Source organism: Vipera ursinii (genome assembly GCF_947247035.1).
Source record: "Vipera ursinii genome assembly, chromosome: 1".
Taxonomy (NCBI): domain Eukaryota; kingdom Metazoa; phylum Chordata; class Lepidosauria; order Squamata; family Viperidae; genus Vipera; species Vipera ursinii.
The window spans coordinates 83,133,484-83,161,154 of record NC_139512.1 but is presented as its reverse complement, the minus strand read 5'-3'; the positions used below and the strand labels follow the sequence as shown (position 1 = coordinate 83,161,154).

General features: G+C 40.4%; 1 protein-coding gene across 1 annotated transcript in view; it reads left to right on the top strand.

The window, feature by feature from the left end:
• Positions 1 to 584: 584 nt before the first annotated feature.
• Positions 585 to 27,671, top strand: part of LDLRAD3 (low density lipoprotein receptor class A domain containing 3) — a 157,358-nt gene continuing 130,271 nt past the window's right edge. Inside the window, exon 1 of the mRNA XM_083356429.1 lies at positions 585 to 634. Within this exon, the coding sequence (XP_083212555.1) occupies positions 601 to 634 (34 nt within the window). The 5' untranslated portion in view covers positions 585 to 600. The remainder of the gene's footprint in view (positions 635 to 27,671) is intronic.

Here is a 27,671-nt window from a genome sequence, read left to right as displayed (position 1 = left end):
GAAAAGAAGCAAAACAGTTGGCTAAAACGACTCAAGGCAGATGGCCATACTTCAACTAAGTCACAGGAAGGCAGAGAGAGCGAGAGCCCTTTGAACGTTAGAAAAGTGAGATTAGTTTTTGACAGCGGGGAGCCAACCGTTCCGTCAATCCGTCCGGGATGTTTTAATGGGGGATTGAAGCACTTCACTATTTAATAATAGGCGGGTGCAGTTATACCGGCTGCGCTCCAGCGGACCTGCTTTCCAGGCAGAGCGAAGGGGCTCCGAGGAGGCGTGAGCCGTCACCACGGCTCCTGCCCTCAGGCAAGGCGGGAGCAGACCGGGCTCCGGGATGTCGCGAGGGCGGTGCAATTGGCCATTTGCTTTGCCAAGAAGCGCTCGGGCGGCTGCCCGCCTGGGAGCGAAAGCCAAGAGGCAGGCGGCAGGCTGGGCGTGAGGGGTCCGGCTGGCTGTAAGGGAGCCTCCCCCTGACCCTCCTCCTTCTCCTCCTCCTCCACCACCACTACAACAGCCTGGGCCTGGCTCGGGCCGAGAGGCGGAGGCTCTCGGGAGAGCCCCCCCCTCCCCAAAGTTTGCAGAGCGGCTGTTGCGCTGGCGGCAATGTGGCTGCTGTGGCTGTTCCTGGGCTCGGCGGGTGAGTGGGAGCGGACGGAAGGGAGCCGGAAGGCGGGCGCGGACAGCTGCCTGCTCCGGCGGGGAAGAGGCACGGGTGTGAGGGGCGAGCCAGGGGGATGCTGGGGGAAGGGAAAGCCTCGGGCAGCGGGATGGAGCCTTTTTGACGCTGGGGCTGGCTGCCTCACGCCGCCTCTCCTCCTTCCCGCCCCCTTCTCGCTTTGTAAGTGCTCTTAGACCGAGGGCGGGAAGTAAAAAAAAAAATAATACGCAAAGTTGGCTGCCTTTGTAAGACGAAGAGCGCGTTTTGTTTCTCCTTGCGGCAGAGAGAGGGGGGGCGGGTTGGGGTCGCCTAGGTCAGGGGTTGGCAACCTCGGCTCTTTTATGACTCGTGGACTTCAACTCCCAGAATTCCTGAGCCAGCTATGCTGGCTCAGGAATTCTGGGAGTTGAAGTCCACGAGTCATAAAAGAGCCGAGGTTGCCGACCCCTGTGCCTAGGTAAACCTGGGCAACGCCAACGCTGAGTTGGGCCGGTTGCGTCGCAGGAGGGCTTACATGGCGCTGCAGCTGGCTTGGTGTGTGTACGCGCGGGGAAAAGTAGCCAGGCCAGGTTGGACAGAGCGGAGGGCAGCCTCTGGCCTTCCCCCTCCCCTCCCCTCCCCTCGGCCGGGAGATTCTGTTGAAATGTTATTATTAGATCCTTCATAGAGGAGCGGACAATGTCTGGCTTTTTTGGATAGGTCGGTTTGTTTTGACAAGCCCCGAGTCCCACCCTAAAAAGAAAGTGTGAAACTCTTGCATAGTAGAAACGTAGTAATAGCAACGTAAATAAAAGCTAGCCGGAAAGCTTGCTCTTCCCCCCTCTCCCTTTGAAGCATTCCAAACCCATCAGAAGTGCCGTTATTTAGTTTTACTTATTTATTAAATTTACATGCAACCCCTGTCACCTATTAAGGCCACTCTGGGACATTTGTCCTAACTCCCACCCCCCCAACCCTGCGCAACGCTTAAATTAACAGCCTGGAAGCTGACCTGAAATATTAGGAACTTTAAGTGATGCAGTGCTTGAACTGAAACCAAGAATCCAATTTTATAAGAAACTAAAAAGCAGAAAGGAAGTTAACATCACTTCAGGTATATAATTATGGAATGAAGAATTGGAATATGCAATCTTGGAAAATCAATCAATTAAAATTTTAAGAAATGTAAACTTGTCTTGCCTTGGTGGAGCAGTGGGCTAATGCCTCCTTAAGTAACAACAGCTGCCTGCAATTAGTGCAGGTTCGAGTCCCACCAGGCTCAAGGTTGACTCAGCCTTCCATCCTTCCGAGGTAGGTAAAATGAGGACCCAGATTGTTGGGGGCAATAAGCTGACTTTGTAATAATGCCGCTTGGGGCCCCCAGAAAGCCCTAATAAGCAGGCATATACATAGGATGAAGGCTATTGCTAAGCACATTGTGCTTTAGATTGTAAGCCGCCCTGAGTCTTCGGAGAAGGGCGGGATATAAATGGGATTAAAAAAAATAAATAAATCCTAGTGGCCTTAAGTTGGCAGTCCTGTATTGTTTTAGTGAAAAACTCATGCTGCCCTAAGCAGCTCTGACTTTTAAGGACTATCAGTTGTTGTTGTTGTTTTTTTAGTGTTTGTGAGGCTGTGGACATCTCTCTTTGCCTGGTTGATAATTACTCTGATTTCTGTAGCAGTGTATATAGTCTTTTTGGCCTTGAAAAGACAGGTCACAGTTGATTTGATTTCTGAAAAAGTTTGGATGGTTCTGCATTTTGAGTTTTTTTTTAACTAGCGTCTAACAATAGCAGAAATAAATCTGCGAAGATGACTTCACCTGATTCCTAGCCCTTAGTTGCACATTGTAAAAGTTGCATTTTCCTCTGCATCTTGACACCTTTTTGCCTTGAATACAATCTGATGTACTTCATTGACCATTCTGTTAGTGGTGCAGTCAGGGATCACCCTGGCACAATTGGCTACTTTAATCTGGTGTGAACATGCCCCATGCCCTCCAGTCTCTGAAGCATCATCTGAGTTTACCCCTCCCCCCAAATCAAGGTCTCCCCAAGTTCCCACCAGATCTCTGAGTTGATCCACATCTGAAGGACCTGGATAAACTTGAACAGCTTGTGACCACTGGTGGTGGTGGTAATGGTGGCTGCACAGTACCAGTCTTTGTAACATTCTATACACCTGCAGGTTGTTTTAGGCTACTTTTGAACATGGATTCAATACACCTCTGGAATAGTGTTGAACCCAAAGAAGACCTAAACTTGTGCCCAAAGGATTTTTTATTTTTATTTTTATTTTCAACAGTACACTGCAAAATGCTTGTGCACAAACAGAACAGGGTTTGAATGATGGTGAATCTGTTAAAATTCTTTTTGGGCTCTAACCTTATGTTCCTTAAGAAGAGTAATTAGTGGATGGTGTTACATACAGGTACTGAATGGGGAGAGAAAGGAGGGAATCTACAGTTCGTCTCCTTATCCAGCCCTAAAGTCTAAATAAGAACAGTACTGTATTCTCTGAGTTTGAGAAATTCATTGATAAAAGATACCAACTCTGAGCTACCCATATTTGCTACAGAGAGGAGTTGCCAGCAGAGATAGCAAAATTTTATGCTGATGTACTTTTCTACCAGCTCAAGGATAGTGAAGTCCTTGAGGAGAAAGCGGGATATTTGCCAATATTGCATTTCTTGAATCTCTAGTATTTGCTTCCAGACTGAAAATCTGAGCAGCTGATTCAGTAATGCAAACTAGGAAAATTTTATCCCACTGTTTTTAAGCAATAAAACTCCCCCTACCAGCCCCACTTATGTTCACCCAGGGAACCCACAATACAGAGAATCAAGAACTGGATACTGAAGATGAGCTAGTAATGTGGGAGAGCATTTGAATTACACCGAACTGAAGGGTTTGACTCAGAGTTAAGAGTTGCTTGTTAAACTTAGAATTATGAGCCACACTAATTTATAGCAGCAGTGTTGACTGCTGAGACATGCTTTAATTAAAACAGCCAATAAACAAAGAAAAATTGTACTGATGCAATTTAATTCATAGTTTTCTTTTTTAAAAAAAATCTCAAGTTTTGTTTGGTTCCCAACCAGTTGAACTTTATGTTAATATTAGCACACAACAGGGTTTTTTATATATATATATATACTTCAGAATTTAACAGGATAACAAAGTTGGAAGAACCTTGGAGCTCTTCTAGCCCCACCACCTGCTAGAGCAGGAGACCCTGTATCATTCCAGACAAATGGTTGTCCAGTTTCTTCTTAAAAACCTCCATTGTTGGCTCACCCACAATCATTAATACCTTATATTCAGCAAACATGCATTCTGATACTAAAAGTCCAGACCATAAACACATGTACATTCAAAGGATTACAATTCTCATACTTAATGAGAGGTCATACAAGATTTTAAAATCTTTGTTATATGTTTACATCCTGTAGGTACAAAATATTTTATTTTCGTGAAACTTACCTAGATTTTTTTAAAGCTTTTCAGGTGCAATAATGTTATACTTTGTTGTGTTCTTTTAGATAACACTAAATTATTTTTAAGTAACTTTTTAACTGATGATTACAACCTGTTATTGCTTGAGTGGAAACAAAAAGCTGACACATTTTAATTCAAAGAATATTTAAGCTTTAAAACTGGCCTATCAGAAAAGCCAGAAATTGTCCACTCCTCTAAGAAGTTTAAAACATTGCCTTTCATAGAATACTGAGCATTTCCCTGTTGTGTGTGAATATCACCATGTTGTCTATTGATCTTTTCTTGTCTTGGGCTGTGAGGATAACCTTGAGAAATGGGAGGAAGAGCTGCAGTCAGGGTCTGATAAATGAAATCTCATTCCAAACCAGAAATGTAATCTGAGGATTAACCCTCCCTGCTCCTCTGGGATGTAAAGGCAGGACAAGAGAGAAGTGATTTCAAATTTGTAAAATCCTGTTATTGCAACCTTATAATAAATCTAGCATTGGTATTCATGATTTTGATTTCCTTGTGTGGAATGTCTTAAAGAGTTTACATCTATGCAAATGGTCTTTATTTTATGCTTTTCCATTTTTTAATAACAAATTTTATTGGTTTTCCAGTTTTACATTTAAGTATTTAGAAAGCAGCGTGGTGATTGGGTAGTCAATAGTTCAATAACAAAATCTTTAGTACATATCTCAGGTTAAATCATCAAAAATTCCTTCTCTATTTCCCTTAACATTAAGCTAGTAGATTTCTAATTATAACATGCTCAGGTAAAATATTTATCAATATAATTTTACTTATACATATACATGTCCTGTTTTTGAGTTTTACCTAATTTTCAATTACAGTAGACCAATTTAACCTTTAATATCCATAATATCCAGTGGTTAGAATGCAGTACTACAGGCTACGTCTGCTGACTGCAGTTTGGCAGTTCGATTCTCACCGGCTCAAGGTTGACTCTCAGCCCTCCATCCTTCCGAAGTCAGTAAAATGAGGACCCAGATTGTTGGGGGCAATATGCTGACTCTGTAAACTGCTTAGAGAGGGCTGTAAAGCACTGTGAAGCAGGGCTTCTGGTTTGTGATCATGTCGCTGGCGGACATGGGGGGGCAATCGCTCTCTCCACCTTCTGGTTTTTCTCCCGCCGGGGGACCCTGAAAAGGGTCAGAAATCACCCTGGAGGGGTGACGAGTGTGAAGAGGACCTCCCGATTGATTGCGGAAGGGTGGCAGCCCTTCTGTTTGATCTGGGGCAGCTCTTCAAACTGACGGGGAAAAGATCGGCCATTAACATGGCCCATCATTAAGCTGCTACCAGCCGAAGCCAAAATTACAACCAAGCACATCGAAAGCACTGCGGAGGAATTGGGTGAGATCCTACCTTCTTTGTACCTCAATTATTTTCCTTGAAATTTCTTCCGCCCCACCTTTTAAAATGGCGTCGCCTGACTACCTAGGAGAAATAAAGCCTTGAAAAGCCTTGCAAAGAACAACTAAGTAATTGGATTTGTATTTTATTGACATTTGGGGATCCATTTTTTGTATATAGCTGTTGTTGTATCAACTATCACTGCAGTAAACCTTACATCAGGGGTCTTCAAACTTGGTCTTTTTATGACTTGTGGACTTCAGCTCCCAGACTTCCTCAGCCAGCGTGCCTAGCTGAGGAATTCGGGGAGTTGAAGTCCACAAGTCATAAAAGGGCCAAATTTGAAGACCCCTGCCTTACATGATATTGATTATGTTTCTTAAGTTTACTTCAAAGATATATTTTCAGAGTAATTAAGTAATAACTTAATGTTCTTAAAAGTTTATTTCTCTGATGCAATATGATATCATTACTGTGTCTGCTGATTTCTACAATAATAATTATAGATCAAGTTATAGATCAAAATATCTTCGATGGATCTCATGTTACAGCTATCAGCCACTTTCAATTAACCACTCAGTTTTTGAGTAGGTTACTGGTTGCCATTGTCTAGGAAAGAGATATATGCTTTACTTTGTTTAGGTTTTGATAATATAATGAGTTCAGAATTGCAAAGGCTATGCTTCCCCCCACCCCCCATTTCCTGTAGTTCCCTGGAGCTCTCCAAAATCTTTATATGTTTGAAGGAACTTTTGGAAAAATTGGGAAGTGGTTGCAGTGTATCAACTGCTTCAAACTGTCATCAGTTCTTAATTGGAAGGTAGGCCAGCTCAGCATGGCCAGTTCATAAACCAGGAACTTGTATGTTTAAGTGAATCAAAGTTCTTCTATCCCTTGTTTAGGTCTGGAACTAGGGTTGTGTGATGTGAAGTGCCTGGACGTACATCTATGCGCATAGAGTGTATGGAGGCACAACTGTAAAACAACTTTGCATTTTCCAAGAAACGCAAAGCTTCTTTTGCATTCTGCCTCCTAGAAAAGATGTGTTGGTGCTATATGTGTGTCCCCATGAGCTCTGAAGTTTATTTTGCTCTTTTGAATCTGAAGCACTGCACATTTCTGCCAGAAACAAGCTGTAATGACTTAATGTAGTTATGATCAAAAGCAACGAAGGAAGCAGCAGAATGTGAGATTGTATTAAAGTATGCTTTCTGCCATGATGATGTTTCTTTAAGCATCATTAAGTTTGTTTTTCCATCAGGAAGAATAATTTTTTGATAGTATTGAACACAACTCTTCAACCTTATTGAAAATACGTCTCATTTATTTTATCACCTACTAAGCTAACTGCTTATCACTTGATGCCGAACAGTTACCAAGATAAATTTTTGAAATTAAAAGAAAATGAAGTAAAACATAAATAAGTAAAAAACATCTTCAAAATTCCTTTCTGCTAACTGAACAGGGAGCAATATTAAAAAAAATAATTTTGTTTTAAAACCTCTCTGGAACATATGGCATAGATCTTCATTCTTCATAGATCTCTTTTAGCAATTCTAGATTAAAGGTCTATCAGCAAAGCAGTGACCTAATACATTAACATTAAAGCTGATTAAATACATTACATTAAGGAGGGTCTATTATTGAGATAAATAATTTTGTAGCTTTTCTAAAATGGTTACTAATCATCATGGTTTGTATTCTGTTTCATCCCAACATTTATTATTAATTGGTAACAGCTATACGCTGAATAAAATTACATAGAGAATTCAAAATCAGGCAAGCAATAAACTCTTTTTACTTAATTTTTTAAACTTGAATATAAAAACCAGGAAACAATGATGAAAAGAAAAGTGAAGCCATTGTTTGCTGGTTTTGCCAAAAACCAGAAAAGTAAATGCTGATTTCCAGCAAAACCATAGTAAATCACAGTCACATGACTGCAAGATGCTTCAAATGACTGTAAATGTGAGTGGGCTACTTAGCACACAAAATGTGATCATATGACCATCGGAGGGGATCACCATCAAAACTTTGAAACCTAGTTGTAAGTACCTCTTAGGAAGTCCACTAGACCTCTGAATAATTGCTAAGCAACCTGTAGTAAGTCAAAGACTACTTGAATATCGTTAAAAATAGTCAATGATTTTTTTTTATCTTCATCTAAATCTATCGTTTTCTTTTTATATGCTACTAACTTTTCTTAAGAAGCTTATTGGAGGGAACTAATGAGTTGCAAAGAAACATTCCTTAAAATTTCAGATCACAAGATCTCGAAGCGAAGTTTATTTCTTTCATTAATAGTTTTAGCTTTTTTTCTTTTGAAATTCCTTCTACTTGAATTTATGAACAGAATTTTGTCTGTATTGTGTGCATGCTATATTATTAGTAGAGCCTTTTGTTTTGTTTACTAGCTCCTCTGTTGGATTGGTTTCGTTCTTGATACTGCCTTATTCATAGATTTCATTTTAAGACTTTGGCATATTAGCAGTTGACAGCAAGGAATAATTTGCAACTAACAACTAAAATAATATCAAATGAATTCTAGTTTATTGCACAATATTTAAACTAATATTTTAAATCTTATAAATTACAATTTATTGTTTTGATTAAGCCGGAGCCCTGGTGGTGCAGTGGTTAGAATGCAGTATTGCAGGCTAAGTGTCCACAGGCTGAAGTTCAATCTTGAAGGAGCTCAAGGTTGACTCAGCCTTCCATCCTTCTGAGATTAGTAGAATGAAGACCCAGATTGTTGGGAAAATATGCAAATAATACTGATATTGTAAACCACCCAGAGAGTGCTGTAAAGTACTATGGAGTGGTATATAAGTCTAATTGCTATTGCTATGATAAGTTGATGCAAATGAAAATACAGCCTTTTATGTTAGAGTTGGCATTTACTTAATTAGTACTGAAGAATTTTCATTTTTAATATGCTGTGGGAGACTTTTTAAACCTAAATTATAGCAATATTTTATGTTATTTCCTCAGAATCAGTCTCTGTGCTATCTCATTCTTGCTTCCTTTCTTGAGAATTAGTCTTGCTGGATCAGGTCAAGGCCCGCTTAGCCAGCATTTCATCTCATAAGATGGTCCATCAGATAAGTCAAGAAAGCCCATAACAACTAATCAAAGCAGCTCTCCACTCCCGTTGTTGCTCCCACCCACCTATTATATATAGACTCCATGTCTACCTCCCGTGTCTGGAGGAAGCACACAGTCATTAAAATAGTAGCCACCAATAGATATGTTATCTACAAATTTCTCTACAGTAGTTCCTTTTTGAACCAATCTAAATTAACAAGCAACATCTCATCTTCTGGGAACATATTGATTACAGATTGGATAGAGAAATACTTTTTCATGCTAGTTTTAAATGTCTTACTGCTCAGTTTCATGAAATGACTTGAATCATCAACTTCCTTGATGACTTCATGCCAGGGGCATGACATCCAGTGGATCCGAAATGTGTTAATTAATTGGCTAATTGGCCTCATTGGAAAACTCCTATTAAGTGTTCTGTAACTTGATGTCATAAAGACAAATCCTAGTATCCCTACCAGCATTGTCAAAATTAGAGAGTTGCATTATTATTACTAAAAGTTACATAGCGTCTCTGGCCATCGTAAATGGTTGTGTTAGGTGCTTCCTTGCAGTCACACGATCACATGTCATTCAGGTCCAGTTTGCAGCCAGTTATAGTTCTGCAGTCACGTGATCATGATTTGTGATGTTTTGAGTCATTTTCTGGCAAAAAAAAATCCATTCATTTGATTGGTTTTGCTTAAAGGCTCATGTTTGCGTAACAACCACAATGTTCATTTAACAACCAGGGCATTCACTTAATGACCAGTGCAAAAAAGGCCAGAAAATTATTTCTGCTCATGTAGATGTCTCAAATTAACTACTTAAACTGTATTTCCAGTTCCAATTATGGTTGTAAGTTGAGGATCACCTATCAATATATAAATAATATTGTCAAATAAACAGTTAACACTTATGGTTGGTAAAGATATGAAAAAATAAAAACGATCTTTCAGAGCTGTCTAGTTAATCAAATGCTAATAATTTCTTGGCAGGATCTTACCTGTCAAAATCAATAATCTGTTTATTGGTATCCTGACAAAATATCTTTCTAAACTTCTACTTCTTGTATAATTATTCTGATAATCTTGGAATTCTGTGTACCATAATAATTAAACTGGTACTGAAGAGATCCATGAATAAATCCTCACTTGATGGTGGGACTTGTTGGGAGACCATGCTAATTATTTATTAGCCAAACCAACTTCATAGGTTAGTGTTCAAAGGATCAGAAAGATGGGCCAATGTGTGCTCCCTTGAGCTATTTAGAGGAAAAATATGATATACATATAGTAACTAAGATTTAGAAAAGTTGGCATAGCTAATATTTTTCCAAATACTTGTCAACAGTAGGAGTTTCACTGAAAAACAGTATAATCTAAATGTTTTTGGAAATATCTGTTACAGATCCCACGGTTGTGTTTATGTTGTAGAAATTGAAGAAAGAAACCAAGGAAATCTGTTTGAAATCCAATTATTTATATTGTTTATACACATTTTTGGCAGCAAGCAAGTGAACTCTCAAACTGTGTTTTGGAAGATTGTAAATAAATGCTGTGCTAGCATATTCCAATTACTTATGACATTCATAAGGTAATTTGTAACAGCCTTCTTAATAAACGTATGTTTACTTCCATGCCTGGGTCAGGAAATTATGATATGAGCAATCTCTTCAAAAACAAGAATTAGAATCCATAAGTTCTCTCTTATTTTGATGACTTCTGTTACGTTATAGTTTGTTATATTTTTATAGAATGTATATTTCCCCCCAAAATATATCACAAATGCATAAAATCCAGAATACTGTGAATTATAATAATCAAGAAAACAAAATGACGCAATCGTTCATTAAAAATAATAAAACTGGATAAAATAGTAGCAACTATTTTATTAGTAGCAGTTCCATTACATTACACTGTACAGACAAAAACTCAATAGAAGAGAACTAAATTAATTAAGGTTAATTTAGAGAAGACCAATCTAAACTTGGGATACTCACCAGAAAGGTCCCCTACTAGATACCTTCCCTACACTGCACGTGTAGAGAAATCTGCAGTACATCCTTTTGAATTACAAGTACGAGGTGAACAGACTCAGCCCATAATAAGCTATCCTAGAAGAAACTAAGATAGAAATGATCAGATTCGTGTTTCAATTAAATACCTTCAGAAATACACATTTTTTTCTAGGCATTTTGTAAACAGAATTTTCCGTAATAATCTGCAGTGACTTAACATTAAAATACAAGTCAACAGAAAATTTTCTAATGTGATGCCTGCCAGTTGTCTTTCTTTGTCTCCTTTATTTTTTTCTCCAAAAGAATAGCTGGGGGTAAAGGTGGACAGCTGTAGAAATTTTGAGGTCACCTTTTCATGTACTTACATTTCTTGTATGCTAGCCAGATTTTATTGCTTTAGGATTGGTGACTGGTAATCCAGTTGGAAAAGGCTTGATGCTCTCCCCCCCACCCCACCCCGCCTTTGTTTGCCTATATTTTGATTCATAAATCCGTTTGAAGAAGTGCTGTTAAAATATAGTAGTTCACAATCCTCCAACCTTTTTTTTTGGCATTGCGGTAATGTAGTTTTTTTCCACTTTTGAATTGCTTCATCTGTTGTTATTGGATATTGTCTTCAATAAACAATCACTGCAATGTATCCTACTGTTGTGTTTGTGTGTGTATGTGTGTGTGTAGTGGGGAGGAGTGAGTCATCTTCAGTGTCTTGTATGTACCTCCTACTTGGTGGAGTAAGGGCAAAGTATGTTGGCTTGTCAAGCAGTCTGTAGGTTAGCAGTGCTAGTTTGCATGCTGGCTTTTGTGCTTAGGGCATTCTATCCCGAATATGCCCATACTTACTGGTGGTCTGTGATTGCTAACAGAGAACGCTGTAAAAGGCAAAAGTGCAATTAAGCACCTGCGCCTTCTGAATCTTACTAAAAAAATGGTAGATGATAGCTTCTACTGATTAAAAACCCTGATGAAAGACAGAAGTCACCCATTTGTTTGAGGCCATGGGTTATGGAAGATTGCAACTTGGAATATAAGAAGAATAAATGGCAGAGTCTGAATTAATGTATGAAATTAATTTTAAAAAATGTGCCTGTAAGAGAAAGGAACAATGTATAGATTTAAATGAAAGTGACCTGTTCCTGTGGAGTGATGGATATACACATGGAAGTGAAGATTTATGCTTCCATATTTCCATTACTGAAAATATGGAATAGTGTCATCAGGGATAGTAGTTGCATGTTATTCAGTGAATTGTGATAAATGGCGACAAGATGAGTGGTATATAAATTAAATAAAGGAAGGAAGAAAAAGAGAAGAATTGTAAGAAAAATAAGCAGTATTCTGCATGAATGCAGACTAGAAAAAATGATTATATTGGATGACATGAATGAATTGTTAATGAGATAAGAATGTAGAGACAAGAATAAGTGATTGGTTGATCCAGAATGAATGTGGATGGTGACTGGGTGGAAAGGAGAAAAATATATATGATAATTATTACTGCAAAAAATAAGAGTGAGTGAAATATATAATGTGTATAGCGAGAAAATAATCATTGCAAAGAATAAAGTCAAAAAGAGCAAAGAGCATGAAGTTTGAAAGAGAGATAAAAGCTGAACGATGATGATGGAAATAAAACATGAACATTGTAAAGGGCTAAACGGAATCTAAATGGCATTAAAAATAAAAGCAACATAATGATTTGAGATAAAAGTATATCAGAAATGTGTGTAGGAATGATAGTGATATGAAAAATGGAATTGAAACAGATGATAAAAATGTTAATGTCCAAGAAAAAAAATAGTAAAATAAGTCATAAATGCTGTGAATGTTGAAAAATATTGAAGCTGCAGATGGAGATTATATTACTGAAGAAATATTAAAGTATGTGATTTGCCTATGGATACTCTGTGTGACTTGTTTAATGATTACATGAAGACACCATCTGTGCTTGATAATCAGAAAGAGACTGTTATTATCACTAAGAAATATATGAATGTGGCAAGGTTTTTGCTCATTTTTTTATTTAGATAAATATATGATTTGACATGAACTTGGAAATGTTTTGCATGAAATGAAGTTAGAGTGGGTTGCCAAATGAGATAAGAGAGCTATATGTTGGAAGTAGAGTATGCATGTGCATGAATTGAATGTTAACAACATGCAAATAATATAAATTATGTCAATTATCCATTCTGCTTTGGAAACACCAGACTTTCTTGATTGTTTGGAGTGAAGTCTGAAGTAAAACTTCCTCTCTTATATCCAAATTCCATAGAAAGAAGATACAGAAGTTTTACTATACAAGGACTGCTTGTTAGAGTTGGAGGTGTGATTATTGGGAATGTGAAAATGTAAATACTTTTTGTATTCCTGTTTAGGTGTTGGAATAACCATGATCTCTGTTCCTATACATGTAGCTGGCTAGTACTTTTCTGGCTAATACTTTTCTACCATGGAAAGTCTTCAGTGAACCATGTGCAAGGAAGTAAGCCATAAACCCAGAGAGGCCATTTGGCTACAGCCAGATAAGGTCAGTGAACCATGTGCAAGGAAGTAAGCCATAAACCCAGAAAACAAAGGAACCTAGGAGAGGCCATTTGGCTGCAGCCAGATAAGGGCATGGTCACAGTATTCCTCCACACCATTGGCTATTCAATTTAAGGTAAATTCTGACGTCTCCTGCAAATGATTGGTCATTACTGTATTTGGTATCTACCTCTAACACCTATGTCCTTTTAGGATAGTTCAGAAGAACACACGTGTAACCATGATTGGTCTATTTGAATAACAATAAAATGTGATTGGTTGCTTTTGCTATAAATAAACAAGGTCCACTGCTCCTCGTGGTTCAGTGTCCAGCATCCAGGGTGCATCCCAGGAGCAGCGGGGCCCTTTCCCCGAGAGATCTCTGTGTCTTTCTTTCATGGGCGCTAACCCTGGGCAGGAGCAGCCTCTGCCCAGCTTCACCAGCAGCATCCCAGCAACAGCACCTTCCCTGCATCCCCGCAAATGGTGACCCCGACGTGATTCTGTGGAATACGTCTTCAGCCATCCATACTCATTCGCCCGACGGTGGCCGCGACTCATCCTCGTCCGTTGCTAGACGCAGGAATTTTCGTGAGTATGGGTGGAAAATTCTCTCAACAGCAGACAGCGTATCTGCAGGAGTTGAGGGAATTAATTGATAATGCCAAAGCCTCCATTTCTAAACCCCCTCCTCCCCCTTTCCCTCCTCCTCCTTCCTCAGATCTCCCTCCGGAGAAGCTTCCTCCTACCTCTTCTCTTTGCCCTGCTGTGCCTGTCTCTCCCTCTGACAAAGAGGAAAAAGCCTCTGAGCTTGTTGCCATTACCATTTCTAAACCTCCTCCCTTCCCCCCTCCTCCTTCTTCAAATCTCCCTCCTCCACCTCCCAGCCCCACTCAAGGGGCACCTTTTGTTCACTCTATGCTTGCAGCTCATGCCTTCAAGATATTAGATCCAGAGGATTTAGAAGCTTGTGCTGCCTATCCTGTCACTTTTGTACAACCTGTTTATACTCCTCTGACTCCAAAAACTATTGATTACCTTGGCACTCATATGACCATCGCTGATTATCGCGTGCTGTTTGGCCACGCCTCTTCTGGTTCCCAGCAGGGAATCTAGAGGGGGGGCAGTCAGCCAGCCCGACAACAAAGGCTGACATTTCTTTTCCTCTTAATGCTTCTAACCCCTCTGAACTTTTCACTGATTCTCTTTTTCATTAAGCCTTTTCAGTTTCTCTGGCTCCCCCTCCTTATGAGGATTCAGCTGGGAGAAACTCAGCAGGGCACCTAAGAAAATACAAGGCAAATAGACAATGAATATGCCCCAAATGAACTCCTGTTAAAATTGGCTTATGTGGGGCTTGAAAGAGCCTCTTGGGGCGAGCTGTTCTCAGTAAAGTCCAGGGGCGCGCCTGTTGAATTCAACTGCCTGGACCTGTCTGAGATCTAGCTTCCCATGAAAAGAAAAGAAAAATCAAAGAAATAAAATCAAGTTTTTCTTCTATCTTTTTTTTTTATCTAGCTCTTTGGATTATTGTTTTGGCCTAAAACCCCAAATTGATATGTGTGTTTTGTTCTGTTTTAAATAAATGTTGTTTGATATGTGTGTTTTGTTCTGTTTTAAATAAATGTTGTTATAATAGTATCTGTGTATATATGTCTGTCTGTGTTGTTCTGTGTTATTTCCAAGACTTGGAAGAGGGTCAAAATCCTCTCTGATAACACCAAACAAAAAGGCCTTATTTAATAATGTATGGTTTGTCTGGAGAAAGTATGAAATGGAATTTTTGTAATGTATGGTTTGTCTGAAGACAGTATGAAATGAAATTTTTGTATGTGAAATTGTTTATGCAAGCAGTCAGAATGGAAGTGAATGAGTTAATTTGCTGATATGTACACGTGAGTGTGTTAGCCCTCTAAATTGCAGATTTTATTGTTGTAAAAGCCATGGATGATGTGTGAGAGTAACTGCATGTAAAGGAGAGCAAACTATTTTTATTTTTTATTTTTTTGGTGGTGAGATTTTTGTAAAGTTTCTTTTACCCCCCCCCCAACCCCGCTCTGTTACTTTAAGAGTGAGAAAGGGAGAGACAGCCAGAAGAGGGGGGGTGGCTGGTCCTTTTAACCATTTTTTTTTCTCTGCTTAGAATTCCAGTCTGAGAAAGGGGGGTTAAACATCACCCAAAAGAAATTTTTGGAAATTTTTGAGTTTTTAGTTAAACATCACCCAAAAGTAATTACTCTGATCTTTTTGTGGAGTTGTTTTTTGTTTTTGTTTTTTTTTTGTTTTTGATGTTTTTGTGTCTGTGTGCAGGACACATTGATAGAAGGTGATATCTGGGAGAATTTCCCTCCCTTAATCAGCACTAGCCTAAACAATTTTGCAGATCAGGCTGCCTCCGGACCCTTGGCCTGTTCCTTGCAACCCCTCACCCCCTGGGAAAGTCATTCATATTTCCATCAAAATTCCAAAGCTTTGCAGAAGCAGTTTGGCATCACCGCTGCAGAAGCAATTGCAATTCGCCAGCAGTGCCCAACATGCAGCAAACAAGCAACTGCAATCCCTATGGGTGTAAATCCAAGGGGATTGGAGCCTTGCCAAATTTGGCAAATGGATGTCACACAATATGCACCATTTGCCCCATGGAAGTATTTGCATGTTTCAATTGACACCTTCTCAGGATTCATCATGGCCACCCCCCAAAGGGGTGAAGCCACTAAACATGTAGTTAATCATTGTATTCGGACCTTTGCAGTGCTGGGATGTCCAAAAGAACTCAAAACAGATAATGGCCCTGCCTACAGCAGTCAAGCCATGGCAGAATTTTGTCATCATTGGCAAATAACACACAAATTTGGAATTCCATATAATAGCCAAGGCCAAGCCTTGGTGGAAAGGGCTAACCAAACTTTGAAACATGCATTAGATCGTTATAAAAATCAGAACGGGGGAAAACGAAGCCCCAACCTCCCAGCATTGCAAGAAATTCTTAACCTTTGCCTCTATACTCTGAACTTTTCAAACTTGACTGGCCATCCCTTAACCACAGCCGCAGAGCGGCATTTTTCATCTCTAGTTGCAGATCAGCCTAAACCCAAAGTGTGGTATCGCCAACTTCCAGACCTAACTTGGAAAGGCCCTGCAGACCTTCTCACTTGGGGAAGAGGCTATGCTGCAGTCCAGGTGCCAGACAAAGTGCTGTGGATCCCAGGTCGCCACGTTCGTCCATATCATGCCTCCACAAACACAACTGCAGAACCCATTAAAGATGACAGCATGGTTTGTGACTTTTTTCAGCTTTGTTCTTACACCACTGACTGATGCCACTAAAACACAATTCCATCTGAAAGCTTACCCCAGACGTCAACTCCACTTCACCAGCTATCCCATCCCGTTCTTTACAATGACTCACACCTTTGACATTGCTTCCAGTCAAAAATGACTCTTTTCACACTGTTTTTGCCCCATCGCATGGACCCAGAAGGAACTACCTGTTGTTAACAACGAGTCTACCATCATCATCCATGTCGCCACTAATACTCAGACTGAGGGACAATGTGAACTCTGTAGCTCATGTTCCTGTCCAAACTTGAAATGGTTTCAACTTTCAGGAATTATTTGGCTCCTGGTTTCCCAAAGTTACCTGGTTTACAAGCTATTGTAGCTTTTATTAGTATGATTGTATTAGGATGTACTATTTTACCTTGTGTCTTGCCTATCTTTATCAAAGTATTACTAACAGTATCTTATCTTTATCAAAGTATTACTAACAGTATCTTATCTTTATCAAAGTATTACTAACAGTATCTTATCTTTATCAAAAGTATTACTAACAGTATCCTATCTTTATCAAAAATATTACTAACAGTATTTCTTTGATAGCTGAACAGAGAGCTGTTAAACAATTAATTCTTTATGGTACAGTAAGTATCAATCCCTTCCCCAGGAGGATTCAGAAGAGCCTAATGCTCAATTTGAACTAGAGACTCCTTTGTCTCCTAAAAGAGGAAAATAAAAATGCCTTTTGGGCTCGCTTGCCTCTTGACTCTCCTGAAGGTGCGTCTCTAAAGAACCCATCCCTCCTCAACTTTGAAGCGGAACACACAGATTCTGCATTTAAAACAAAAACGGAGGAGATGTTGGAATAACCATGATCTCTGTTCCTATACATGTAGCTGGCTAGTACTTTTCTGGCTAATACTTTTCTACCATGGAAAGTCTTCAGTGAACCATGTGCAAGGAAGTAAGCCATAAACCCAGAGAGGCCATTTGGCTACAGCCAGATAAGGTCAGTGAACCATGTGCAAGGAAGTAAGCCATAAACCCAGAAAACAAAGGAACCTAGGAGAGGCCATTTGGCTGCAGCCAGATAAGGGCATGGTCACAGTATTCCTCCACACCATTGGCTATTCAATTTAAGGTAAATTCTGACGTCTCCTGCAAATGATTGGTCATTACTGTATTTGGTATCTACCTCTAACACCTATGTCCTTTTAGGATAGTTCAGAAGAACACACGTGTAACCATGATTGGTCTATTTGAATAACAATAAAATGTGATTGGTTGCTTTTGCTATAAATAAACAAGGTCCACTGCTCCTCGTGGTTCAGTGTCCAGCATCCAGGGTGCATCCCAGGAGCAGCGGGGCCCTTTCCCCGAGAGATCTCTGTGTCTTTCTTTCATGGGCGCTAACCCTGGGCAGGAGCAGCCTCTGCCCAGCTTCACCAGCAGCATCCCAGCAACAGCACCTTCCCTGCAGAACACACGTGTAACCATGATTGGTCTATTTGAATAACAATAAAATGTGATTGGTTGCTTTTGCTATAAATAAACAAGGTCCACTGCTCCTCGTGGTTCAGTGTCCAGCATCCAGGGTGCATCCCAGGAGCAGCGGGGCCCTTTCCCCGAGAGATCTCTGTGTCTTTCTTTCATGGGCGCTAACCCTGGGCAGGAGCAGCCTCTGCCCAGCTTCACCAGCAGCATCCCAGCAACAGCACCTTCCCTGCATCCCCGCACCAGACTTTCTTGATTGTTTGGAGTGAAGTCTGAAGTAAAACTTCCTCTCTTATATCCAAATTCCATAGAAAGAAGATACAGAAGTTTTACTATACAAGGACTGCTTGTTAGAGTTGGAGGTGTGATTATTGGGAATGTGAAAATGTAAATACTTTTTGTATTCCTGTTTAGGAGCCTGTATAATTTGCAGCAGATGCTTGACGAGGTATATGATGCAATGAAGAGTATAACTCTAAAAATTAATGTAACAAAGACCAATGAAAAATAAACTTAAGAATTACAAGTCACCTAAAAATAATGAAAAGCCAGATCATGTAGATGAATTAAGCTAGAATGCTTAATAAAAACTAGGAATTATGAAATGGATGGAGACATTTTAAGGTGCAACTGCTAACAGTAGGTAATACATAGTCTGTTCTGGAGAAATTAATGCTTGTGAAAAGTAGCAGAAATCGCTATCATAGGTATGCTTCTGCCCACTTGGTCATATTGTGGTGACATTATTTATATCGGGAAACATCAAAGTAAATTGAATGCAGCGGAAATGACATTATCAATGTGTTTGATGAAAAAAGAGGAGATGATTTCAAGAGATGGATAGCGAACAGATATGAACTAATACAAAAAATGAGTGACCAATATATTTAATTAATTGGTGGTACAGAAAGAATGGTTGACAATTGAATGAAAGAACATGTGAAAGAGTGGGTAAAGGAGAAAAAGGAATACCAATACAGTTGTGAGTGGGTAGAGGTGATGAGAACTTCAGAAAGAAAGAGTAATTTGAAGATCACAAGGCAACTTATGAAGCAACGTACTGTATGAAGTGGAAGGAAGGATAATGTACAGGATTATGAAGTTAGCAAACAGTGTTGGTGTCAACTAAATTTAATTATGTATATTTATTTCATGTTTTTAATTTCTTTGCTTCCTATTCCTTTCTCCCTTTGTGTACTTTACATAATGTAGCTAGCTGTAAAATAAAATGCTATGATGAATTTTTATGAAAGTATTTCAGAAGTCTGCAAATCATTTCATGAAGTGCTTTCTTCAAGCAATGCACCTCTCTGAATTGTTCCTCAAAGCCAAGCAGCAGCATGTCAGACATTTGGTATGGCTTTCTGAGATCTTCTGAGCATGTCTATATATGCCCAGAAGATACTTCTGCCTGAGTAACTGATGAAATAAAGCCTTTTTTCTGCATGATCGAATTTCTTTTCCCTTTTGTAGTTATTAGCAATAAACTGATATTTCTGACTTAGATGACAAAAATGGAAATTCATTGATAACTTTGAAATGGTAGATACTAAAGATGATGTTGAGGAAAAAATGCAGGGTGGGTAGGCATATGAATCTTTCATATGAACGTATGAATCTTTCATACAGATTTACACACCTAAGCAAAAGTAAATGAAGTTAGCATGTATCACTTGTGTAATACTATAGTGTTGGGTGTCTGTTAAATCTGAATATCGAACATAAGCCCAGAGAAGTGTTCAGTCTTATTTGAGTAAATTAAGTAACTTATTCAATATAGAAGAAAAGGACCTTTGCCTATTCTTAACTTTACATTCAGCATATGTAAAATTGCATAAATTGTTTTGCTAAAATAGCTTCATTTATCTTTGGCGGTTGGCTTCATCTAAATGCCAAGTCTAGGAAGCACACTGCTTTTGTATGATTATCTCCTGTTGAGCAAGTAAATTAGAAGAATAAAACTGGACTTCCAAGACCACAGGAGAACTCAAATTAAGATACTACATCATTCAGATTGACCTCAACACTGACAACTTTATTTGGGGGGTTGGAGTTCTTCTTCCTTATCCTTGTTGTTCTTTTCCTCTTTATTGCAGTGTCCTCTAAAGCTAGCTGTCATCATGTCAGCACTTGATATCCTAGGTCACCTTTGTTGTTAGTTGCGAAGTCGTCTCCAACCCATCGTGACCCCATGGGCAATGTTCCTCCAGACCTTCCTGTCCTTTAGCATCTTCTGGAGTCCATTTAGGCTCACGCCTACTGCTTCAGTGACTCCATCCAGCCACCTCATTCTCTGTCGTCCCCTTCTTCTCTTGCCCTCAACCTTTCCCAGCATTAGGCTCTTCTCCAGTGAGTCCTTCCTTCTCATTAGGTGGCCAAAGTATTTGAGTTTCAACTTCAGGATCTGGCCTTCTAAAGAGCAGTCAGGGTTGATCTCGTCTAGGACTGACCTGTTTGATCGCCTTGCAGTCCAAGGGACTCGCCGGAGTCTTCTCCAGCACGATAGTTCAAAGGCTTCAATTCTTTGGCGCTCAGCCTTTCTTATGGTCCAACTTTCACAGCCATACATTGCAACTGGAAGACCATAGCCTTGACTATATGCACTTTTGTTGGCAGGGTAATGTCTCTGCTTTTTAGTGTGTTGTCTAGGTTTGCCATGGCTTTCCTCCCCAGGAGCAAGCGTCTTTTAATTTCTTGGCTGCAGTCCCCGTCAGCAGTGATCTTGGAGCCCAGGAAAATAAAATCTGTCACTACCTCCATTTCTTCCCCATCTATTTGCCAGGAATTGAGAGGGCTGGATGCCATGATCTTGGTTTTCTTAATGTTTAGTTTCAACCCAACTTTTGCCCTCTCCTTCTTCACTCGCAACAAGAGGCTCTTTAGTTCTTCTTCACTTTCTCCCATTAGAGTGGTATCATCTGCATATCTTAGGTTGTTGATATTTCTCCCGGCAATCTTAATTCCAACTTTTGATTCATCTAGCCCTGCCTTTCTCATGATGTGCTCTGCATATAAGTTAAACAGGCAGGGTGACCGTATACAGCCTTGCCAGACTCCTTTCTCACTTTTGAACCAATCAGTGGTTCCGTGTCCAGTTCTCACTGTTGCTTCTTGACCTGCATATAGGTTTCTCAAGAGACAAATAAGATGGTCTGGTACTCCCATCTCTTTAAGAACTTGCCACAGTTTGTTGTGATCCACACAATCAAATGCTTTAGCATAGTCAATGAAGCAGAAGTAGATGTTTTTCTGGAACTCTCTAGCTTTCTTCATGATCCAGCGTACTGTATGTTGGCAATTTGATCTCTAGTTCCTCTGCTTCTTTGAAATCCTTCCTGTACTTCTGGTAGTTCTCGATCTACATACTGCTGGAGTCTAGCTTGTAGGATTTTAAGCATAACTTTACTAGCATGAGAAATGAGTGCAATGGTGCAATAGTTTGAATGTTCTTTGGCACTGCCTTTATTTGGAATTGGAATGTAAACTGATCTTTTCCAATCCTGTGGCCACTGTTGTGTTTTCCAAATTTGCTGGCAAATTGAGTGTAACACTTTTACTGCATCGTCTTTTAAGATTTTGAATAGCTCAGCTGGAATACTGTCACCTCCACTAGCTTTGTTGTTGCTCAGCTTTCCTAAGGCCCATTTCACTTCACATTCTAGGATGTCTGGCTCCAGGTCAGTGACCACCTCATCGTGGTTATCTGGGACGTTAAGCTCGTTCATGTATAGTTCTGTGTAATTTTGCCACCTCTTCTTAATCTCTTCTGCCTCTGTTAGGTCCTTTCCATTTTGATCCTTTATAATGCCCATTTTTCAATGAAACATTCCCTTCATCCAATTTTCTTGAAGAGATCTCTAGTCCTCCCTATTCTATTGTTTTCTTCTATTTCTTTGCACTGTTCATTTAAGAAGGCATTCTTATTTCTTCTAGCTATTCTCTGGAATTCTGCATTCAATTGGGCGTATCTTTCTTTTTCTCCCTTGCCTTTCACTTCCCTCCTTTCCTCAGCTATTTGCAAAGCTTCCTCAGACAGCCATTTTGCTTTCTTTCATTTCTTTTTCTTTGGGATGGTTTTAGTTGCTACCTGTTGTACAATGTTGCGAACCTCTGCCCATAGTTCTTCAGGCACTCTGTCTATCAAATCTAATTCCTTAAATCTATTTGTCACCTCTACTGTATATTCGTCAGAGATATGATTTAGTTCATACCTGAGTGGCCTAGTGCTTTTCCCTACTTTCTTATGTCACCTTAGTCCTCCTCTAGTATTGGAAGATATCATCTTCAGATGCTTTTCTTCACAGCTTTTTTATGGTCTGTGGAAGTTGCTGATTCCATATTTTTCAAATTGCACAGAGCATTTTTCCAGCCATTTCCCAATGTTTTAATTTTAACTACTTTTCAAACTACAGTGAAGTTGAAGACTGCTGACTTCAACTTGTAGTTGACGTTGAGGTTATGTAGGGCAAGTAGCTCTCTTCTGAGTCTATTGCACATGTCCTCCAACATAGTCATTACTCCTAAAATAATGTCTTCCTGTGAAATATTTTAGTTGGCTGGATGAATAAATGCTATATTTGGGGGACAAAAACATGCCCTTAAATTTTTCCATTTCTCATGAATGACCTGGAGCCCTTGTGTTCTTAGGCTGTATTCTCAGTGCCTAAGTTTGAAACAGTATAATATTTAGCAGAAGGTGACTGAAGAACTAAACTTAAACAAATGATGGCATAAACGTTGTCTTCTGCAAATTATAATAAATAATTGGCAATTGATGCATTATATATTTCACAATTCTTGGATGGTGCAAAGTGCCTACTATGACTGATGTTAATCTCTACAATTCATTGGTGTTTGCATTAACAATGATATCCAGACCTGTAGAACTTTCTCCCTGCAATTGATTCTTCATAGATAAATGAGTGTCTGATCAAACCAGTCTTGTTGGCATTGGGGGTGATGAGTTTAACTTCTTCTCAAATGGTTTTACAGTTAATGTATTAAAGAGTCACCAAATGTTTGCTTGTTCAAAGTGCCATGGGCATTCTAAAATCTTTTTAGAGCTATTCATTGTTGGCTTTGAGACTTAGATTAGAGACCTGGTAGTGCAGTGGTGTAGTAGTATTGTGTAGTATTGCAGGCAAACTCTGCCCACATCCTGGAGTTTGATCCTGACAGGGCTTAAGGTTGACTTAGCCTTCCATCCTCACAAGATTGGTAATATGAGGACCCAGATTGTTGGGGGCAATATGCAAATAATGCTTCTACATTGTTAACTGCCTAGAGCAGTGCTTCCCAATCTTTTCTATATCCCGCACCCCTAGAACGCTTCTGATATATTCTTGCACCCCTTAAAAAAGTTTGAAATAACAGCAACAAATTATGCATATACACTATAATTTTGAAAACCCAATTTTTTGCACCCTCTGGAATATCATCTCACACCCCCAGGGGGTGCGAGCAGCCCTGGTTGGGAACCCCTGGCCTAGAGGGTACTGTAAAGTGCTAAATGCTATTGCTAGTGTGGTTGAACATTGTATTAGTTTCTACTGATCTTAGTGTGTAGTAATACCACAAAAAATGTTTCTGCATATGCCAGTTCATCACTGCTTCTTCCAGTATTAATTCTTGCACAGTTTTCATGTTTCCATGCTCCAGTTTCAGTAGATTTCCTGATAGCTTCTACAACATACTGCAAGACACACTTCTTCATCTTTTTTTTTGCCTTATGAATATTGGATACATTTTCTTTCTTACCCCTGTACTCTTCACAAACATGTGTCGGAACCCTGAGTCTACTGCTGCAATTAAGTTCAACTTCTGACTTACTCTTACATTTATTTGTCTTCTTTTTTTCCACCCACTTTATTATTTAGCCATAATAGAGGAGTTGCAAGCACATAGTCTCTGAGATCTCCCCCCCCCCATCTTTGAAGCAGTTGTCGACTGCTGAGATTGCCAAAAGCATGAGACAGTTTGGGAGCTTCAAAGCAAGAGTATGTGTGAGAGCATGAACACTAACAATTTGCCGAAATTAATATAGGTGCAGAAGAAATAACAGTAAACACTAAACACATTCTGGATGCTACAGACATATCTATTAATCTTCAGGGTGAAATGTAAACAGATTTAGTTTGTTACATCCTATGTTTGTTAAAGGGGACCTTAATTGAGTGTTTCACTCTAATGACTATATACACTAAGAAAAGTGGAACTGTACAGCAAATCCTCAGGTTGCAACCAGTTGTTCAGTGAACATTCAGAGTGGCAGTGGTATGAATGAATTGTACTTACAATGGGTTTCTCATAGTTCTGGCTATTGCAACATCCCTGTAATCATGCAATTGTGATATGAATGCCTGGATCATGAATAAGAAGTTGTAGCAAGCAGCAGTTATGCAATCCCAATTTCCAACATTCCCTGCCAGCTTCTCATAAACAAAGTCAGTGGGGAAGCCAGCGGGAATTTGGATGTTGCAGTTATAGGAGGTCCTCACATAAAGACCCACACCATTGTCATTTAACAATGGCAACTGGGACTGTCAGAGTTGCCATCACTAAGTGGCAGTCATGTGACATCATGCTTTATGACCATGTTTCTTAGCAAAGGCCTGATTGGCATTGCAAACCAAAGACTACCCATACAAGAATTATCTGCTAATTGTTTACCTGTGTTAAATTATTGCAGCATAATAATAATATATGTTTTTGCTAAGACTTGATAATTTAGTTACTAACTTATCCAAACGTGACTATAGAAGACAGCTGAAGGAAAGAAAAAATATAAAATATATTTACTAACCTGGTGATCCTACATATTTAGACATGCTCAGCATCTTCAAAGGAGGAACAAGTAATATTTTACTCAGGCAGCCTGACTTGGCACTTTTTTGTTGTACCATTACCATTTTATTCACTTAATTCTGTAACTACAGGTATAAGAATTTCATATCATTATTTCCTAATCTGATCCTTGCTGTCACAATTGGATTTTAGTTAATAAAACATGCATTTCAGAGCCAGAAATGTATTTCTCAGACCTTCAGAATAGCAAGAATGCCTTGTCCTCATTGCTTGTTTGATCTTCCATTTTTTCCCCATACCTCACATTCAAATCCAGGCTTCTGGAAAATATTTCCTGTTATTTCATTTGCCATTTATTGGAGCATGGTGGCTCACACGGTTAGGACACTGGTTGGAGATTAGCAAGCCCTCATTTGATACCCAAGTGCTGCTGAGTGGTGGGGTGAGCTCCCCTCACTTGCTCTAGCACAGTGGTAGTGAAACCTTTAGAGAACTTGTGCCCAAACTGCAACCCCAAACCCATTTATTTATCGTCGGGTGCTGGGTGGGTGTGGCCACAGTGGCCATGGCAGACTGTGTGGGCGTGGCTGGGGTGGGCGTGGGCATGGCCACCTCGATGATGCTCATGGGGAGGGACGCCTGTGGGAGCTGGGCAGGGTTGGGGGAGATCCAGGGGTTCTCTGGTGGGTGGGGTGGTGGGCTGGAGGCTCGTCCTGCAGGATGAGGCGAGGCAGGGTGGGAGTGCCAATTTCCACAGGGCAAGGCAAGGCGAGGCAGGGGCTGGAGCAGGCCAGCGAGTGCATGGGGCTGACAGTGTCCGGCAGCAGCTACAGCCTCCTGCATCATGGCAGCCCCATTGGCATGGGCAGAAACAGTCCTGGGATGCCTGGAAAGGAGTCTTTACCTGGTGCGGCCCCTATCTTCACAGTGGCTCTGACGGGGGCAGTGGCTGCTGTTGCTCCTCCTCCTGCTCTGAGCTTCTTGACCGGCCAACCACACAGGGAAGCAGGAGGCGGCGGTGCTGATGCCTCCATCGCCAAGCCTAGCCAGCCACATAACTGAAAGCAAAGCTGTGCCGACCATCCTTGCACTGGTGGGGGCAGTGGCAGGAGAAGGTGACTGGCACACGCCCTCCCCTCCCTGCTGCTGGTCGGTACAGCAGAAACCACCCCTGTCAGATCCGTCAAGTGGATGCGCCCAGGATGGGCAAGGGCTTTCTTCTGGCTGTCCTGGAGCCATTTCTGCCCACACTGATGGGGCTCTGTGGCCAGTCCGCATGCAGGACAGCCAGCATGCTGCTTGCTGGCCTCTGTGTGCAGGGGCTGATAGTGTCAGACAGCAGATCCAGAAGCGAAGTTCTGCCGACTATCCTCGCGCTGGTGGGGGTAGTAGCGGAGGAATGCAGGATCTGGCAACCGGCCACCCTTTGCCACTGTTGCCATACATTGTCCCATGTGTGCCTCCGGGCCATGCATGTGGGACGATGTGGGGTGGCAGTGGGGAGGGGAGGGCGTGTGCCACAGTCACCTTTCCCCGCTGCTGCCTCCATCAGCGCAAGGATGGCGGCACAGCTTCTCTTCCAGATCTGTGGCCGGGCTTGGCGATGCAGGCATCAGTACCGCCCCTCCTGCTTCCCTGTGTGGTTGGCTGGTCAAGAGACTCAGAGCAGGAAAAGGAGCAACAGCTACCGCCTCGGTCAGCCACCGTGTAGACAGGGCCTGCACCAGGTGAGGGCTCCTTTCTGGCCGTCCCGGGGCTGTCTCCGCCTACGCCGATGGGACTGCACTGCGGAAGGGAGATGGTGGCTCTGATTCCCCCCTGCTGATTCCCCCCAGCCCCCTGCCCGGTTCCCCTTCTATGCAATCCTACGTGACCGCAGTGTGGATCAGAGGCTCGGCCAGTAGGGGGGTGGCTTTCCACGGAGGCGTCCTGGCCGTTCCGTCCCCCCACAGACCCCCTCACCTTCCCCCAGCCTGGACCTGCTCTAGCATCTTGACAGGGACACGAAAGCAGCCCTCGTGGGCATCCCCCAGGCAACAGTCACTGGCTAATCTTTTCAATGCCTTAAGGTGGAAGTACCTTAACGGTGCCCCTGTTATGAACAAGTTGCCATTTATTGATCTTTGCAGTTTTAATTCATCTTTCATCTCCATATTAGCAAAGAGTACAATTAGATACATTATTATGATTGTATATTTTAGCTATATATGTTTTAAAAAGAAATCTTTTATTTTTCAAATAAAAAATTCTCAACTGAAAACTTTAAAATAAAATTTAAATTATAAAATAATCCATGTTTTTATTTTTTTTTCATTGTGTTGATCAGCCATAGAGATGATACTTGCTTGGGAATAAAGTGCAATACCTTTGGGCTTTTAAAAGAATATTTTTTGTTTAATTTTAAAATGGAAAAGAAGCAAAACTTCTCTAATTTTTTTCATGCAAATAGGGCAGTATAGTAATATTGATTCATTCTGGATGCATGAATAGCTGACATTTAGGAGAGAACTTTTTTCAACTCACATTGAAACCTAGGCTTTTAAATCATCAGATATGACAGTAATAAACAAATTTGCAATGTTAATTTTGGTAACACATTGTAATTCATTGCAAAAAACAACCTTGTGGCATCATAAAGACTAAAAAAAATGATTGTGACATCTGGCTTACTATAAATAAATTCCAGAGTTCAAAAATATTATTTTTCTAATATCCCTGCAAGTTAAAAATAGTCATAGTCAATTACTGGAGTTACACCTTATAAAATATATCATACTATTTATACAAATTATAATTTAACCGTTGTTTGCAAAATTCATGCATCTCACAAGCCTTAACCATACAAACCATGTTTAGTGTGATGCATTAATCAATTCACTGTAAATAGTGCAATGTTTAAGGCTTACATCATCCCATAAAGATAAAGAAATATTTTATAAAACATATATATGTTCAATATTTGGGCAGCCATTAAGTACAT